This window comes from Trachypithecus francoisi, unplaced genomic scaffold (genome assembly GCF_009764315.1).
Source record: "Trachypithecus francoisi isolate TF-2019V2 unplaced genomic scaffold, Tfra_2.0 Lachesis_group8, whole genome shotgun sequence".
In the NCBI taxonomy this organism is placed as follows: Eukaryota; Metazoa; Chordata; class Mammalia; order Primates; family Cercopithecidae; genus Trachypithecus; species Trachypithecus francoisi.
Window position 1 is genome coordinate 105,765,447 of NW_022681473.1, and position 19,039 is coordinate 105,784,485.

At 51.0% G+C, this 19,039-nt stretch overlaps 1 protein-coding gene across 1 annotated transcript in view; it reads right to left on the bottom strand.

Annotated features, from left to right (window-relative positions):
- The window catches only part of DSCAML1 (DS cell adhesion molecule like 1), a 104,720-nt gene that overhangs the window by 6,024 nt on the left and 79,657 nt on the right, over positions 1-19,039 (bottom strand). Inside the window, exons 17-25 of the mRNA XM_033207186.1 lie at positions 17,601-17,740; positions 10,860-11,013; positions 6,456-6,573; positions 5,903-6,066; positions 5,533-5,631; positions 4,558-4,746; positions 3,793-4,080; positions 2,305-2,460; positions 156-186 (exon numbers count right to left, since the gene is read on the bottom strand). Coding sequence (XP_033063077.1) covers positions 156-186; positions 2,305-2,460; positions 3,793-4,080; positions 4,558-4,746; positions 5,533-5,631; positions 5,903-6,066; positions 6,456-6,573; positions 10,860-11,013; positions 17,601-17,740 — 1,339 coding nt within the window. The remainder of the gene's footprint in view (positions 1-155; positions 187-2,304; positions 2,461-3,792; positions 4,081-4,557; positions 4,747-5,532; positions 5,632-5,902; positions 6,067-6,455; positions 6,574-10,859; positions 11,014-17,600; positions 17,741-19,039) is intronic.

Genomic DNA, 19,039 nt, shown 5'->3' on the forward strand with positions numbered 1-19,039 from the left:
GGCTCAGCAGCCATAAGGGGTTGGGGGAGGGGGCTTTGCAGGACAGTGGGATCTTAGAAGCCTGTCTCCTATTCTGGGAGTTCAGAGCGAGGCTCCTGAGTCCTCAGGGGAGAGGGGAGAAGGGAGGAGAAAGGAAGCAGCTTGATGATACCCACCTTATCAACATTTCTGCCAAACTCTTTGCATCTGCAAAACAGTAGAGGGAGAGGAGGGCTGGGTGAGAATGAAGTTTGAACAGGATGACAATGGGAGAGGCATGGGAAACAAGGTGGAGAATTCCTTAAAATGGGGCCAGGGCTGGTCTCCTAAGAAGCAGAAGGAGAAATGTAAGGACCTACAAAACAGCCTAAAACTTGATGCAGTTTCACTGCTCCCAGTTCAGGATTTGGCTCAAGTCTGTTTTCCTTTCTTCAGATTTTATCTAATTGAGAGATCCTTCCCAAAGCACAGGGGGGCATAGCAAGTGCCCCATCTGCTTCATGAATTGACTCTACTTAAACATGACACCATAACAGGCTGGAAATGGATATCGGTGGAAAGTTTATCCTCAGTTATATCTTGGGGAGAGGAGAGAGTGGAGGATGTGGTAGAGGTGGTCAATGGGAAGCCCCAGATGATTAAACTCGCATACCAACCAAGAGGCTTCACTTTCTCCTCTGAGGACTCTGTCCCCAAAAAGTCCATGGATGGATTTTGGGGCCCCTGCTTTGTCTCAGAGGAGCCTTGAATAGGATCAGGACTCTCAGGTTAGGAATTTGGAAAAGAGAATTAAAGGGCCTACTTAATTTATTAGACCCCTGATACCTGAGAATGAGCTGTCAGAATAAATCCCAATAGTTGTATGCATGCATCCAACCATCCAATTATCTAGCTATCCACCCATCCATTGATCCATCCATCCATTCATTCATTCATTCATCCGTCCATCTAACCATCTGCCATCCAATTATCCATTCATCCATCCAACCAACCATTAATTCATCATCCACCTATTCAACTATCCATCTCTCTGTCCATCCATCTACCCATTGATTCAACCAGTAATCCATTCAACCATCCACCCATGCATTCAACATCCATTCAATCATTCTTATATATTAAATCTTCCATCCAGCCACTCCTTTAACCATTCACCAATCATCCCACAATTCCAATTGTTTTTCCATCCAGCCATCCATCCACCTTGTCATCCATCGATCTATCAGAATAGTCATCCGTCCATCCAAGCATCTGTTCAATCATCTACCCGTCTGTTCAACTATTCATATAATCATTATCTAGCCATTCAACAATCTATCCACCCATCTATTAATTCAACCTTTTATTCAACCATCCTTACACCCAGCCATCTATTCAGCCATCCAACCATCCTTCCATCTATACATCCTTCCATTCAACCATTTTTTCAGTGATCCATTCAACCATCCAACCATGTAAATACCCATCTAGTCATTCGATTATCCACCCAGTCATCCATCCATCCATCCATCCATCCAATCATCAACCACCCATTGAACCATCTGTTCATCCATTTACCCAATTCCTGAACACAATAGGGAGCATTAATCATTCCCTCTTCTGTGCTACTATTGTCTCCTGGCTTCTCACATTAGATGATAAACTCTGTAAGAGTATGGCTTTGCTGTTCTTTATTGATCTCTATAGTCTTGCAATATCTGTGATGAAGCAGACTCAATAAAAGTTTTCCAAGTGAGTGAAAGCATATTTATGAAGCAACTAGTAGGTGCCAGACACTGTATTAGGCCATGGGAAAATTGAGGTAAATCAGACCCAGTCACAGTAGACTGTGGCATCAGGTAATGGAAAAAGGGGCTAATATTCAAAATATTTAACACTTGACATGGTGCAGAAACTGCCCAGTTAGAACTGAGCATTGTACTAGAGGCTACCTGCAGGTCTATTCTTTAGTGGATGGGTCCTAGGAAAGTTGCAGGGATCCCGTGAGAGGGGATGGAGCATCCAGTGTGGAAAGGAGCAACATCTGTTTACCAACCAACATGGAAATGTTTAAATATTTAACAACCAACATGGCTTTAACCAGTGTGTACCTCTAAATATTAGCCCTGATTGGGGCAGGCACAAAGTCTTGGGGGCATAGAGGAGGAAGTGGTGAACGAAACCTTCTGAACTAAGGAGGTTTCAGAAAGTTGGAGTGACCACTCCTCCTTCAAGAGGACACAGGCACTCTGTATCATCCAGATGGTGCTGTGAGCCAGTGAAGTGGGGACAATGTGGCTGAGAGCCAACACCCCCTCCTGGAAGGCCCATAGGAAGCTCCCCCACCTCGGAGTCGCTTCAGCCGCTTCTCCTTCCTCTTCTTGCGTACAATGAAGAGCAGTGCCACCCCCAGTGTGGCCAGGATGACGGGGCAGCCGATGGTGAACAGCTTCTTCACATCGTCCCCTTCACCTTGAGCAGACTTGATGGGTGGAATGGTGCCTGAATGAGGGGAAAGAATAGAATTAGATGTCCCTTATGAGCCAGGTGCTGTGCAGAGCATCTCTTGGGTGAGGCAGACCTCTGACCTCTCTTGCTGACCTTGGGCTCTGACCTCCACCTCCTGGCACAGAGCCCTGGCCTTCCCCTCTGCTCCCCAAATTCTGGTCCTATCAGGACAGCCATGAACAGTTGTGTCGTTTTTATATTGCATTATATTAACGACTTCCTGGTACTGTTGTAGAATTAGCCTGAAGTCTCCTGGAGTTAGTCTCTCGCCTGTTGGAGTTCAGTGCTCATTCCTTGAGAGTGGATTGATGGGCTTAAATTCTCATATCCAGCTGCGATGGGGAGAACAAAGAGTGAAGCATGGTAGGAAGAAGTCAGGGCAGTGAACCCTGGGTTCTCTTTCCCAGATGGGGACAAAAACCACGACAAACCCTACATTCTCCCCCTGCTCACCCCTCCTGGGGGCCATATCTGTTAACCTGGGTCTTCTGCAGGGAAACATGACAAGTTCTCCTGCTGACATAACCCTCTGCCAAGCCCTGATCCTTGCCTGTTTCAGAGCTTTGCTTAAGAGTCACCTCCTTCATGAAGCCTTCCTTGCTTGAGTTCATCCCCTTCTGATACTGCTTTTGTTCTGTTTCCTTAACACATAGGTAGACTTGTGACAATGGGCTTCTATGAATTCAGCCTTCCATGTTCCTTCAATGGATGTGTGTGTGTATGTGTGTGTATGTGTATGTGTATGTATATATGTATCCCTATGTGGCAGAGGCCACCTGCTGGCCAAAGCACTTAGGAACTGGTAGTATGCCTTTTCTGTGGATTCCGGAGGCTCCATGTTCAAAAACATGGTGGCCACTCAACCTTCACAGGACTCCAAGAGAGCAAGAAACAAATCAGTACAGGGTTAAGCCACCAGGTTTTGGTATTTGCGACTGCATCATAGGCTGTTCCCTCCTGGCTAATATTCCATATCAGCAGAAAGTTCTTAGGGGCCAGGACCTCAACCACACCTCTACCTCCCCCGTCACCTCCCTGAAACAATGCACAGTAATTGAGGACTGCAGCTTCAAAGACTCCATCTTTGGTATTACTGACCTATGTGTCCATCTGTAGTGGCCATTGGTGCATTGCCCACTTACCTGGCTGCAACCAACCTGATGTTCCCTTTGTCAACCCTTTCGCCTGTGGGCCAGCATTTCCCCCACCTGCATTCCTGCCTGTTTTTCTATTGGTCTGTCTCTTTATGTATCTGCCACTCTGCCCACTTCCTTCGCACCACCCTGCTCCAGCCTCTGTGCCATCCCTCCCACCCTGGCGACTCACTGCCATCGTAGTCCAGGGTGGCGAACTGGGCCGTTTCGTTGCCGCAGCCAGCGCTGTTGCAAGCCCTCATGCGCAGCTCGTACCATGTGGCCTCTCGCAGTTCCGTCAGAAACACCTCCCCGGAGCTGTTGGCCCGGAGGCCCTGCCAGGCCCAGGTCCCCTTGGGCCGATACTCCAGAACGATGGCTGTGATAGGGCAGCCCCCGTTGTTCCAGCCCTGCAGGTTAAGCCGAGCATGTGTGGAGTTGATGTGGGTGAAGAGGTGTTGGTCTTTGCTGAAGGAGGGCTCTGGCAGGCCGGAGGGAGAGAGAGAGGTTAGAGAGACTCGGGGGGAGGCAGGACTGGGCTGAGCTGGAAAGGAGATCCCTGGGGCAGCTGGGGTGGCAGTGGCTCCAGAATACATGTTTGGCACAGATTGGGTGGGGAAGCCCCAGGGGGCAGAGGAGGAAGAGGAGGGGAGGGAGGAAAGGGAAGAAAAGGGCAGGGCCTGGAGAGAGGCCTCAGCAGAGGAGGAAGGGAGCCGGGAAGAGGCAAAGGAGTGCCACCTTCGGCCACCCGGTGGGGGAAGTGGAACTAGTTTTTCCTAATGGGATCTATTGGGATGCTGTGGTGAAGGGAAGGGGGCTGAGACTCCTCCCTTCACGCTCCCTGCATCCCTGGACCCCTCCTTCCCCACCCAGCCACCTTCTGCCCCATACCCAGCCCCTCTACCCCACCCTCCCTGGGCCCGTCACTCCTTCCCTGCCCTGGTGGCCTGGGCCTCACCCCGCCCGTGGGTCTTGGCCTCGATGATCTCGCTGATGCGCCCAGAGCCCACACTGTTCTTGGCTGCCAACTTCACCTTGTACCATGTGCCACACTTGAGGCTATCTAGCTTGAAGGAGCGCTCGCTGGAGCTGATGAACACGTCCTTCCACTCCTCGCTGTTGTCCACCGAGTACTGTAGCACGAAGCCTGTGGAGGGTAGGCCTGATTCAGGTGGAGGCAGGGCAGGGCAACAGAAGCCCAGCCTCGGGTACCCCAACAGGGGGGCTGGGCTCCAGGGAGGGGACAGAGTCAGGCCTTTGGTCATTGGAATGGGCATATACTCCTTAGAAGCAAAATTGGAAGGACCAGCCCCAGTCAACTCTCTGTGTTAAACCAACCAATCAACAAAACACTGTAAGGGCCTTGGGTCCAGCCCTTTGGCAGGTTTGATGCTGTCACTTTGGCTGTAGTGTTAGGGGTTAGTGGCCCAGGTTGGGAGTGGAGAAAACCAGAGTTGTGAGGCTCACAAAGGGTCCTGCCTCACTACTTCACGCGTGGCCCCCTGAGCAGCAGGCTCAGCAGCACCTGGAGCCTGTTAGAAAGGCAGGTCCTCAGCCCCAGTCCAGAGCGCTGAGTCACAGCTGCATTGTTACAAGGCTGCTTGGTGACACAGACGCACACTCACGCTTGGAAAGCACTGATCTAGTCCATTTGTCTGCTTTGACAGATTGGGAAACCCAGACAGAAAGGGAAACAGGCTACTCCAGGGTCACACAGCTCACAAGTGGCATTGGAGGGGCAGGCGTACTAAATCCCAGATGCCTGGGCCATTGCAGTTCCCTTGGCACTTGAATGACTTCCTTGTGGGTCACTTGACCCCCAGATCATTTCTGCCATTTGGAGACAAACGGCAGAAGTGGGTGAAGCCTCTTCCCTGCCCCAGGCCCAGAATTCCTTCCCCTGTCTTCCCCCCTCATCCAGACCACTCCTCACCTCGGATGGAGCTGCCCCCATTGTCACCTGGAATCCAGGTCAGGGTGATGGATGAAGCTGAGGTTTTGGAGACAGTGAGGCGTGGCTGGTCCGGGGGAACTGTGAGGGGAAGGCCACCACCCCTTAGCACAAGGGTGGACCCTGTGATGGGGTGTGGGGGCTCCCCCCATGACAGGAAGGTGCTGGCTCTCCCACACCTTCACTCCCACTCCCCAGCTCTCCTGCCTCCCCTTCCACGTGCACCTCTGTTCCCCCAAAGGTCTATCTCTCCCTTATCTTCTTCCATTCGATGACATTCTCACGTAATGGAATTCCTACCCTTTCTCCATCCCTGTCCGCACCAGGGGCCACCTGCCTCACAGAGCCTCACCTTGCACCAGAAGGTTGACGATGATGGTGTCAAAGCCGCCGGTGTTGGTGGCCGTGCAGGTGTAGTAGCCGGAGTCCTCCGCCTTCACTGCACGTAGCAGCAGTGTGCCATTGGTGTGGATGAGCCGGTGCCCGTCCATGGACACCGGAATGGCTGAGTCTTCACTGCCGGGGGCGAGGATGGGGCGGGCGGGTCATGTCAAGCACCCTTTGTCCTGAGGCCCTCCCCCCGGTGTGTGGCAAAGAATGCTGGGAGTGGAAGGAGGCTTGCCAGGAGACGCTGGGTTCTTGGGGCTTTGCTTAGCACTCCCTGGGGGTATGAGGTAACCCGGCCTCTTTAACCATCCGGGGAAGGGAGGTCCTTGGCTCCCAAGAGGGGAGCCAGGAGGCTAGGCCTGCTTGAGAGAGCAGTAGCAGTACACCCTGCAGGGCCTCCACAGGGCCTGGAGGCAACTGGGTCACCAGGGAGGAGGGCCCCAGACTCTCCTCCTCACACCTCTTCTACTATATCCCTCTTTGGGGCCACCCCATCCCTCCACGGTCCCGACACACACCTGTCCTTGGTCCACTTCACGGCAGGGACTGGATCTCCCACTGAATTGCAAGGCAGCCGAACATCTTTCATCCAAGGTGTCGTCACGGTGCCCCCAAAGGAGATTATTTTTGCTGGGGCTACAGGGAGGAGAGGATGAGGGCCACGCCACTTCTACCCCTGCACAATATCCTTGCCTCCTTCCTCAGGGCTACCTGGATTTACAGTTCAAATCCTCCCTCCCCAATCTGACTTCCACCTTGGGCTTTTGGTAAGGGGTGGGTGTCAGGGAATATTGGCTGGGAGACGTTGACTCAAGAAACATTGATGAAATACCAGTTATGGTCAGGATGGCATGAGGCTCTGAGGATTGAAAAAATGAGTATGATTTATTCCCTGTCCTCACGTTGATCACCATCAAAGAGGGAGACAGATACTTAAGGAAAAATTATAACAGGGGCAAAATGCTATGGTAGGTGCAGGCACGATGAAGCCCAGGGGTGCAAGGCAGGGGGAATTCGAATGCTGCCTGATAAGTGGGCAGTGGAGGTGATGGCCGGGAACAGCATCTGGAATTGGAAGCTCTCACTTGAAGGCTAAGAAAGACTTTATATGCAGGGAAGGAAACGTATGTCAGGAAAAGGGAACAGCACTGAACAGGGACATGGAGACCTGAAGCTCATGGCAGGTGTGAGGGTTTGCAAATACTCTGGGGTAACCAAAGCTTAAGTCCAGGGGGATGGGCAGGAGTAGAATCTTGGGGGCTTTGTTGGCAGGGCCAGGAGGTTGGACTTCCTCTTAGACAGCCACCACCAGAGGGTTATAAGAAGTGTCGGCCAGGTGCGGTGGCTCACGCCTGTAATCCCAGCACTTTGGGAGGCTATGACAGGCAGATCACCTGAGGTTGAGGTCAGAAGTTCAAGACCAGCCTGGCAAACATGGTGAAACCCTGTCTACTAAAAATACAAAAATTAGCCAGGCACGATGGCAGGTGCCTGTAATCCCAGCTACTCGGGAGGCTGAGGTGAGAGAATTGCTTGAACCTGGGAGGCGGAGGTTGTAGTGAGCTGAGATCATGCCACTGCACTCCAGGCTGGGTGGCAGAGCAAGACTGTCTCAACAAAAAAAAAGAAGGAGTGGTGTCCTCAGCCGATTTCAGATGCATCCTGGCTGCTTGCAGAGGATAGTTTGGTGGAAGGGGGTCCCAGAGGACACAGACCATGACACGTTGGTGGCCAGAATGCAGGCTGGAGGTGATGTGTGGCAGTGGGGAGATGAGGGGCTCAGAGCAAGAGCTGACAAAACTTGGGGTCTGGCTGCTTTGGGGGAAGAGAGTGGGGAGGGGAGGATGGCTCCCAGGATTCTGGCTGGGCCACCAAGGTGAGTGATGGCACCCTCATGGGAACAGGGCACACTGGAGGAGGGGCAGGCTTGGCAGGAAGGCCCAGATGGCTTCACCTCATACTGAGTCCACAGTGCAGCCACAGCTGTAGCTAGACCTCAGGCGGGTGCGTGTTCTGGAGCACCAGAGAGATGCCTGGACCAAAGACGCTGATCTGGGAGTCAGCAGGCGTGATGAGGCCACAGGAGGGGATGCAGACTGACAGGGAAGTGACCAACTCTAGGATCGGTATGCACAGGCAGAGAGGAGAGGACGGGAGTGCCCCGAGGGTGGCTGCGGAGGACTGGGTCAGCAGCATCACAGAAGGTGCGGGGCCACAGGTGCCCAGAGTGTGGTGGGTGGGTAAATGCATCTAATGCCTGAGAGTTCGCCAGGCCCAGATTTAAAGGAACCAAGTGCCCAAATGCCTCAGAGAGTAGAGCAGGCTCATGGAGCTGGGGCCCTTCTTGGGTGGAGGGAGAGTGAGAGTGAAGAAGCAGCTGAGAGGTTTAGGTGCAGGGCATGGGGGCTGGGCTCCTGTGCTGGTCATGCCAGTTGCCAAGGAGCTCTGAGAGAAGGGGAGTTCTGGGGTCTGCTTGGAGCAGTAGGGGCCCCAGACAGGCCCGGCAGAGGGGTCCACATGAAGACGGCCTCCAGGGGCGGGCAGTGAGAAGCCTGGGGGCTTTGTGGAGGTTCTCCGAGTTTCTCCAGAGATCAGCTTCTAGACCTGGTTTTGCCACAGGCTGGGGTTGGCTCCCTGAATCTCTGTGTGTCTCAGGGTGTGTGTGCATATGTGTGTGTATGTGTGTGCGTGTTTGTGCATCTGCATGTGTGTGCATATGCATGTGTTAGTGTATATGTGCATATGCGTGTGTTTGTGCATGTGTTAGTGTGTATGTGCATATGTGAATGTGCACATGTATACATGTGTGTATGAGTATGTGTGTGCATGTGTGTGTACATGTATTAGTGTGTATAGTGTGTATGCATGTGTATATGCTTGTGCATATGTGTGTGCATGTATTAGAGTGTATACTGTGTGTGCGTGTGTATATGCGTGTGCATGTGTGCATGTATTAGTGTGTAGTGTGTGTATGCGTGTGTATGCGTGTGCATGTGTGCATGTATTAGTGTGTATAGTGCGTGCACATGTGTATATGCATGTGCATATGTGTGTGCATGTATGAGTATATAGTGTGTGTGCGTGTGTGTGTGCATGTGTGTGCATATATTAGTGTGTATAGTGTGTCTGCGTGTATGCATGTACATGTGTGCATGCATGTGTGTATAGTGTGTGTGCATGTGTATATGCATGTGCATGTGTGTGCATGTATTAGAGTGTATACTGTGTGTGCACGTGTGTATATGCATGTGCACGTATTAGTGTGTGTAGTGTGTACGTGTGTGTATGTGTGCATGTATTAGTGTGTATAGTGTGCGTGTGTATATGTGTGTGCATATGTGTGCATGTATTAGTGTATACTGTGTGCGTGTGTATGCATGTGTGTGCATGTTTTTGGTGTGTATAGTGTGTGCGCATGTATACGTGTGTGCATGTGTGTGCATGTATTAGTGTGTACGTGTGTCCATATGTGTGTGCATGTATGTGCATGTATTAGTGTGTGGTGTGTACGTGTATGCACATTAGTATGTGTATGTGCATAAGTGTGTGAGTGTGCAGGTCTGTGTATAAGTGTGTGTGCATATGCGTGTGTTCATGTGTGTGCACAGCTGCCCTGTGAGGTGTGCAGCTGTGAGGTGACGCTGTGTAAATGTGTTCTAGGAAGTCCACAGCTCTCTAGGACCGTGTTTGTTTAATGCCCCCAGGAGAAGGGGCCAGCCTTCTACAAAGATGTCCAGCCCTCACACTCCTGCCTCTGGCCCAGTGCCAGCTGTTCTGGAAAGGTGATAGGCTCTAGGCCCCTTCCCTTTCTGAAGAAGAGGTTGGTGGTAGGAGGCCCTGAGGCTGTGTGGAAAGAGCCCTGACTTGGAGCTGGGAGAGCTAGTTCACTCCTTCCTGGCTGTCTTTCAGCCCATGCCACTCCTTCCTCAGGTTGCTCAGCTGTGGAATGGGTCAACAAGCCCTGCTGGCAGGACAGGTGGAAGCCCCTGGCCCACCATAGGCCCTCGATCAGATGCTGGCTGGCTAAGCCCGCGACAGGGTAGGGGCTGGGGCTCTTGTGTTTGGGTCAAGAGAAGCTTGAGTTGCCCCGGTTGGGTGGCCAGGCTGCGCAGGCACCACTTCCTCTCGTCTGGGCTGCGGTGGGTAAGAGAGTGGGAGAGTGAGGAAGGGCCCAGGGAGGCCCAGCGGCAAGTAGAAGACCTGTGGTCCTGGGCTAGTTGTGGCCAGTTCCTACGCCCCAGGGACGGGACAGGCGCTCAGCCTTGCAGCTCTACCTGTGCGGCTGCTGCAGCTTGCCCTGGGGATGAGGGCTTGGAAGTGTCATTCCTCTGAAAAGTGGGGGTACATCCCCCATGGCACACTCATGTCCCAGTCAGAGATTCAGTGGGACACTCCCTAAGAGGGTCTGATTCTAGCCCAGAGCCTCCTTCACAGCATGGGATCTGTAAAGGTCTGTGGATCGCAGCAATCCGCCACTGCTGGAACCACTCCTGCTGGGTGTCCAGTTCAGCATGGGGGCTCTCCTTTGAGCCTTGACTGCTCTGTGGGAGCAGCACACCCTGCTGTAGCCACCTCTGGAGGAGCTGAGCACTGGGACAAAGGCCCGGTTTTCAATTGGGGGTAGAGGCGACTCCCCTTTTTTCAAGTTGGGAGTAGGGTTTGGAGTCGGGAACTGAGTGCATGCACCCTGTCCACCCGCCCCAGGCAAGAGCTGGCTGCAGCCTGTTGTGAGGCTTTGCTGGAGTCAGGGGGCAGCAGAGGCCCAGTCTTGGTGTATCCAGGAGGCAGGCGAGTGGCCAGTTCCTCACAGTCGGGTCGCAGATAGAGCGGAGCAGGCAGAGCCCCTGTGTGGGGAGAACCAGAATTCTGGAAGGGAGCTTTTGGAAGTGTTTGCCCCTCTGCCCCAGCCTCAGGCTTCTCACCCTTGCCAGCAGGCTCGATGGTCACCTTCTCGCTGCTGTTGCCCCGGCCGGCAGAGGTGACGGCGGCCACCCATAGCAGATACTGCTGACCGCGGTTTAGGTGGGCGATACGGTAGAAGAGCTGCTCTGGACTCGTCTCGTACTCGCTGGGAGCCTGCGGGGCAGAGGCAGAGAAGCTCTAAGAAGCAGAACTGGGGCCCTCCAGCCTCCACATCTTCCTCAGTGCCTAAGGCTCAGAGGAGAGGACGGTGGGGTCAGGTGGCAGGCAGGATTCTGTTCTATTTGCCCTTTCCAACTTTGGGAGATGCAGCGGACAGAGTGCGCCCTGGGCGTGGCCCTTGGGAGCTGATGGGCCTGCCTCGTGGTGTTGCTGGGTCAGCCTCAGTTTACCTCTTTAACGGATCCAGGCTCTGGCAACTGTGGCTCAGGACAGGGGATGTGAATGATTTAGGTGAGGGATGGGGTAGCCAGGCGAAGGGACAGGGGGTGCCAGGAAAGCCCTGAGGAAAGAGTCTTCAGGAAGAAACCAAATGACTGCCTCGGCCTGATGAAGGTTGGAGACAGGCTCCTGCAGCCTGCCCTGGCTCCCAGTCACCTCCTAGCCCTGCTGTCTAATTACTACTCCTGCATTTTGCAGGCAGCATGCCCGCCCGTCCAGGGAGGAGGGGGCGGGAGAGGGAACTATGAAAGCTTTACTGGGCAGCACTTTATTAACTTTATTAATTATTAATTGGTATTTTATATATATATATATATAAAGTGGTATAGATCACCATATATATATTGGTAGGTTATACAAATCTATAAATTTTTTTAAACAAAATGATAGTTTTGACAAGTTGCCAACAAAACAATATCGGATCCCAGTGGTTTTACCAGTTGCTTTGATGAAAAGATTATGTTGCCTTGGAAACCAGAGGCTCAGATATTGAAATGAATTTGAGAAGGAGCTTTTGATAAGCGCTAGTTTGCAGACCTCCTGTCAGCCTCTTCCCTGGCACGGGTGGGATGGGGCTGACTTTCATTTTATTTTATTTTTTGGTCAGCCGCGGGGAAGGGAGAGGAGGACAGCCCCACGGCCCCTTTGAAATCAGAACGGAGGTCCAGGGAGGGGGAGCAGCCCCAGAACAGATGGAGGCCCGAGGCCAGAGGGAGCTAATAATTAGTTATCTCTGCAGTCATGGGATCTTGCACACACACGCTCACAGGCGCACACACATGTAGACGCATGCACACACGTGCTGAGGAACAGACCTCCAGGCATGTATGGGCACAGAGGGACATTCTTAATGCCCCATAGAGGGGCTGAGAAGCCCAATAACTTATAACAGGGGGAGGCATCCTTTTTGGCCCCAGGCCATCTGCAGGGAAATGTTAGGGGAAAAGCACAGGCATCTCTGCAACACACACATGGAGCTCCCTGGCATACTCCTGCCTCCCTCGTGGGGGTCTGGCCTTGAATCCAGGAGGTCTGGGGGGAGGGGCAGGTGCAGAGCCACCCTTGAGGCCTGGTGACTGGGAAGCCCTTTCAGGCCACGGCACTCTGGGACTGGTATACGTATCTGTAGTTGATATGTGCTTGAAGTGTGAGGTGGCGTAGTGGTTTCAACACCTGCCTGCCCTTCCCCTGGGCATATGGCCCGTAAGGTTGTCTATGGTTTCTGGACACTCAGTTTTCTCTTTCGTAAACTAGGGAAGCCATACAGCTCTGCCCAACCTGTGTGTGACTGAGGCACAAGGAGGGAGGGGTATACACGTCCTTTGTAAACTAAGACATGTTCTTCTCTGGGCTCATTTTTGGTGACAGTACAGGAACGTATGTGTTTCTATGTACATGTGCATGTGTGGTGAACAGCTGAGTGTATATGCTTGTGTGCATCAGTGTATAACTGAGTATATACTTGTGCCTACACAGACAGGGAAAGAAATTTTGGTTTCTCTTTGTAGGTATTAGCATCCAACCTAGATCCTGGGTGCTTTCCTTTTAACCTGGATACTACATGAGTCTCCTAAAATCATGTTCAAAAGCACATAGCCGTATCCCCAAATAAAGTTCCAGTGGATCAAAGGTTTCTGAAAAAAGGCAAGCTATGAAAGAAGAAACTATAGGTAAATATTTATCCATTTTTCTAATCATAAAAATCAAGGCAAAATCATAAATGGAAATGATTGATAAATTCAGCTTCTGTAAAAAGAAAAACTATGGTACATCAAAAACAGAACTAAAGGCCAGGCGTACTGGCTCACACCTGTAATCCCAGCACTGTGGGAGGCCGAGGCAGGCAGATCACCTGAGATCAGCAGTTTGAGACCAGCCTGACTAACTTGGTGAAATCTCCTCTCTACTATAGTAAATACAAAATTAGCCAGGGGTGGTGATGCATGCCTATAATCCCAGCTACTTGGGAGGCTGAGGCAGGAGAATTGCTTGAACCTGGGAGGTGGAAGCTGCAGTGAGCTGAGATCATGCCATTGCACTCCAGCCTGGGCAATAAGAGCGAAGCTCTGTCTCAAAAACAAACAAAAAAACAAACAAACAAAACCAAAAACCAAAAACCAGAATCAAGAGGCAAGCAATGAATTGGCAGAAACTTGCAACTTATATGACAGAAAATGGCTATTATCCTTAATATGTAAAGAACACTTATAAATCAATAAGAAAAACATGAGAAACCCAAATAGAAATCTGGACAAAGGATGTAAATTGACAATTACCCAAAGAAGAAAAATATAGCCAATAAACATATAAAACCTAACTAGTAACCAAAGAAAGGTACTTTAAAATAAGGCACATTTATAAAAAATCCATCTAACAAAAATAAAGCAGAACAAAACAGAAAACAAATGTGGGATCAGCATAGGTGCAAAGGACAATGCTGCTGGCCACTCCCCCTGCTGGTGGAAACGTACATGGGTGCAAATGCTCTGAAGGGCAATTTGTAAATCTGTATGCAGAACTTTAAGAATATTTACACTCTTCATGACCCAGGAATTCCTATGGAAATGTACCCTAAGAAAATATGAAAATATGTGCTTAAAGACTTCTGTGAAGGATGCTCATTGAAGCATAATTTATAATGGTGAAAATTTGAAAGACACATTAAATATAGAATAATGGGAGACTGGTTAAATAGATTCTGTAAACAGCCATTCAAGATCATGTTTTAGGTCAGGTGTGGTAGCTCATGCCTGTAATCCCAGCACTTTGGGAGGCCGAGGCGGGTGGGTCACTGAGGTCAGGAGTTCAAGACCAGCCTGGCCAACATGGTGAAACCCTGCCTCTACAAAAATACAAATATTAGCCAGGCGTGATGGTGTGTGCCTGTAATCTCAGCTGCCTGAGAGGCTGAGGCAGGAGAATCACTTGAACCCAGGAGGTGGAGGTTACAGCGAGCCGAGATGGTGCCACTGCACTCCAGCCTGGGCGACAGAGCAGGGCTCCGTCACACACACACGAAACAATGTTTTAGAAGAGTATCTGATGGTGTAGGAAAGCATCAACAGGTATTCCATGAAAAAAGCAGATTTCATTACATTATGTATGATATTATTTTAATTTGGTTTAATGAAGCACCTCAAAACCTGTACTATATGTACAGATCAAAGACTGGAAGACTATATACCAAAACATCAGCAGTGTTTATCTGTAGGAAGTAAGAGTAGAAGTAATTTTTACTTTCCTCTTTATTCTTTTATATGTTTTACAGATTTTCTATAATAAAATTACATTATTTTTATAATCAGTGAAAAATGTATTATATTATTAGTAAAATATCTACCAGGATTCAATGCAGCTGTGGCTGTCCCCAGGGGCAACTCCCCTAGAGTCAAGGCCATACACAGTCTTTTTCTGAGGATGCCACAGGTACTGGTTCATCTGCTCCTGCAAGCATGTGTGAGCACACACAGTCTCAGGTATCTGCCTATAACTCCAAGCTCATGCCACGGTTTTGCACTGTCATTGATACACGTGTGTGCCCTCATCCCTAGCACCCTCTCCCAGAGCTGTCTTTCATAAATGAGTTTGTGACTTTGTTTGGAATTTGGAATATATTTGTGCAAAGTGATCATGTCACACACAGTGGTTAGGTCCCCAGGTACCCAGGTCCCTCACTAAGTTCAGTTTTTCCCCAGCCTTTGCCCCCAGTTCCCCTGCAGGGCTGAACTGAAGCTCTCATCACATCAGCAGGACTTGTGTGATACTGTCTGATGGGAAATCGCAAGACACGAAGAAGATGGAGGGAGGGTCCCAATGTCTCCAGCAGCAGGAGGAGGGGAGGGAACCAGGAGCTCTGTTCTGGAGCCCAGGAGAGGAACCCTGAAGCCTGAGTTAGTGAGGAGGCGTGGCTCCCGGACACCAAGCCCTTGGAAAGACTTCATTATCAGAGGAGGAAATGACTGCAAAAGTCCAAGCTAGAGAATGACTATCCTCTCCCACCAATTAAGGAAAGGAAGCTTGCCCAGTATCTGAGGCTATAGAATTGCCAGGCTGCTACTGATTCATTGTTCATGGAACATGTATTCCATGACCAGGATGTTCCAGGTACAGTGCTCAGCCTCTGGGGCCCAAAGATGAAAAGATGATGCCCCTGTCCTCATGGGGGCCTCAGAGACCAGGGTGGAAGACAGATATATGAACAGTGACTGCCTTCAAATGTGTTCAGTGTCTGACGGGGGTGAGAAGCATGCCATAGGAGGAACCCATGACATGGTTGCCCACAGGAGGAACCACATGGGCAAAGGTGTGGCGGTGTGAAGAGGCACAGTGTTGTCCAGAATTGTGAACAGCTCAGTGTCCTGAGAACCTTGTGTGTGTGTGTGTGTGTATGTGTGTGTGTGTGTGTGTGTGTGTGGCAGAGTCGAGGGGAGACGGGAAAACAGCAGAACACAGGGCTGAAAGCATTGCCCGAAAAACACCAAGTGTCTGCACCAATGTGGGGTCCCTGGAACTCTTATCCCCTGTGAGTGGGGGTGTGACTGGCATGAGCACCCAACAACGGCAGGCTGTTCTCAGGGAACACCTGCAGGCCCTGTGACCTAGCGCTGCCTCTCCTAGGTGCACACCTGACAGAGACCCAGGCCCATGAGCAGCCAGAGACACATACAGGAATGTTCACAGCAGCGCCATTTGAAGAGTTCCAAACTGAAAACTGCCCCAAAGCCTTCCATCAATGGATACTAATGGCTAGCGCAATGGATTAATAATTGTAAGGTATGCACACAAAAACTAGACAGAAGAATGAATGAGCTATAACCACACACAACATTGCAAATGAAATTCAGGAATTCAAAATAATGTTGGGTAAAAGAAGCTGGACAAATGGTATGACTCCATTTATACAAAGTACAAAAAGAAGCAGCACTAATCTATGCTATTGAGGTCAGGATGATGGTTACCCGGGAGGAGGGCCAAGTGGGGGCTGGAGGAGGGCATGGGGATTCAGGGTGTTGTAATGTCCTGTTCCGTGCTCTGGGCGCTGCTGCTTGGGTGGGTTGTGAAAATTCGCGGAGGTGTACAGTGATGACGTGTATGTACTTTGCTGCATGAGATAGTGGCCGTGAGGATGGAGAGGAGGGGCCACAGTCAGTGGGCTTCCCCTCTGGTAATAGAACTCTGGCCTCACTGGCGGGGAGCTGGGCCACCTACCACTCACAGGGTAATTCAGAAAGACCACAGGAAAGCAGAGAGTATAGGAGGAGATGATGACACAATTACTGAGCAATTTCAGGGCAGCTTTCCTGGTGGCCAGAAGCTCATCTGCAGATCTCAGGCTGATATCCAGTTGTTGATGGAGGGAGGAGCAGGCTTCTGCTCCTGCTTCTGCTCCTTGCTTCCAGCCCTGGGCACATCTTCCTGAGAGTACTCCTGCCCCTCTAGTGTGCTCCCCTCTGCCACCCACCTCCACTAGACTGGAAGCCCCTTGAAGGCAGGTATCTGCTCCTGCTCCCGTACCTAGAACAGGCATGCTCTATAGTAGTCATTCAGCAGGACTTTGTGGTTGACTGGCTGGAGATGATGAAAGAGGCAGAGGGAAAAATGCATATGATGGGATATAGGTGCATATCCCACTGCATCCATCCCCATCCTCCCTTCCCTCTCTGTGGGGACCCTCCCAGCATCAGTGGAAGGGTGGGGCTAGCCCCCTGCCCTATGTCTGGCTTGGGGGCTGCCCCCTCTGCTCCGAGGGTTAGGGCGGATACTGCAGACTCTCAATTCTCTCCTCTCGCCTGAGCCCAGGCCCTGGCCCAGAGATGCCTGTGCCTTCTCTCAGCCTTCCCCCATCTTTCCTTCTCCCTCAGCTTGCTCCATGCAGAGGCGCTCATGCAGGGCAGAGCTCCAACAGCTCCTCCAAGCCCAGACCAACCGTGTTGAAAGATGGTTCATTCCCAGAGGCCACAGACCAGTCTGGGGACCTGCTGGGAGCTTCCTCTGTGAGCCAGAGCAGGAGAGCTGAGGCTGACCTCCCTTCCACCCTGCCTGGTTGGGCATGACCCACCTGACTCAAAGGAGCCTCCAGTGCTTGTGACCATCTTGTGGCCTCTGGAACAGAGGACTGACCCAAGCTGGACACTGAGTAAGGCTTCGGCCACTCTGGGTGACCAGTCCCCATTCTTATCTATGAATCCAGGCAGAAGCTCAGACACAGGCAGCTTCAGAGTTTGGTCTGGAAGCCAGCTGATCTACAGGGTCCCTTTTCTTTCCTTCCATCCCCTTCAGCATCTGGCCCTGAACTCACTTACCGGCTGCCCAGACCCGGGGCTGGAACAGAAGATGGTGTACTTGCGGATCACCCCGTTGGGCTTGGTAGGGGGGAGCCAAGACACAACCACACTGCTAGCTGATGAAGGGACAGCTTTGATGCCAGCAGGGGGACCTGGAACTGAGCAGGGAGAAGGCCTGGTCAGTTGAGAGAAAGCAGGAGCACAGCCTTTGGGGAAAATGACAGGGTTGGGAGAGGGAGGCAGATCAATCTGGGAGAGCTTCTTGAAGCTGCCATCCTTGAGCTGTGGTTTAGAGGGGGAGGGTCTGTCCAGCATGGTAAACAGGTAGGAGGAGAAAATGATCATTTTGGAATTGTAACAAAGTCTCTGAAATGGAGGCCCTTGGAGTGCCAGCTTCAGAACTGTTTGGCCAGAACCAAGGACTTACGATAGGCAAAAGAGAAACAGAACCTATGAGGAATTCATCTTGATCCCTCTGACCTTAACCCCTGACCCTCACTCCCTTACTAACTGTAAGTGTGTTTTTAGGGGGAAAACACCCAGCAACTGTCACTTTCCTTTTTGGCCTGTGAGTTTCTTGAAGCTGGAACCACAGCCTGTTTTCTGGCATGAGCCCAGGGCCTTGTCCTTGGAGTGCTGGCTGGGTCCTTTCTGGAAGAAAGTCTACCTTAGAAGTGACTAGGAAATCCATCTGAAGTGGACTCCAACTCTTATGGACTCTGATCTCCCCTTGCCCTCCTCTCTGGGCCTGTCTCACCTAGCTGGGACCCCAGGACTCTGCCTGGGAGACTGGAAGCTTCCTGTTCTCAGCTCACACTCCCTATCCTCTTCTCTCCATTGTATGGCTGTGTACTTGTTTTCCTTCTAGAAACTTTTATGATCTTTTGAGGACAGTGATAGCATCCTATTCAATTTATTTTACCTATCTGAGCCTCAGTGTCCCCATTTATACAATGGATATAAGAACTGTATTAAAAGGTTGTAGTGAGAATTAGCGCTAATTAAAGTACTGGGCAGGTGTGGTGGCTCATGCCTGAAATCCCAGCACTTTGGAAGGCCGAGGCGGGCGGATCCCCTGAGGTCAGGAGTTCGAGACCAGCCTGGTGAAACCTTGTCTCTACAAAAAATACAAAAATTAGCCGGGCATGGTGGTGTGTGCTTGTAATCCCAGCTACTAGGGAGGCTGAGGCAGGAGAATCACTTGAACCCAGGAGGTAGAGGTTGCAGTGAGCTGAGTTCACGCCACTGCACTCCAGCCTGGGCAACAGAGCAAGACTCTGTCTCAAAAATAATAAAATAAAATAAAATAAAATAAAATAAAATAAAATAAAATAAAGTAAAGCAGCTAGCACAGTGCCTATTGCATAAGACACTCAATAAATTGTAACAATTATTATTTTTGCATTCTGTCTCTCACCTCTCAGCTGATGGCACCTACCTCAATGTTTTCTTTCCTA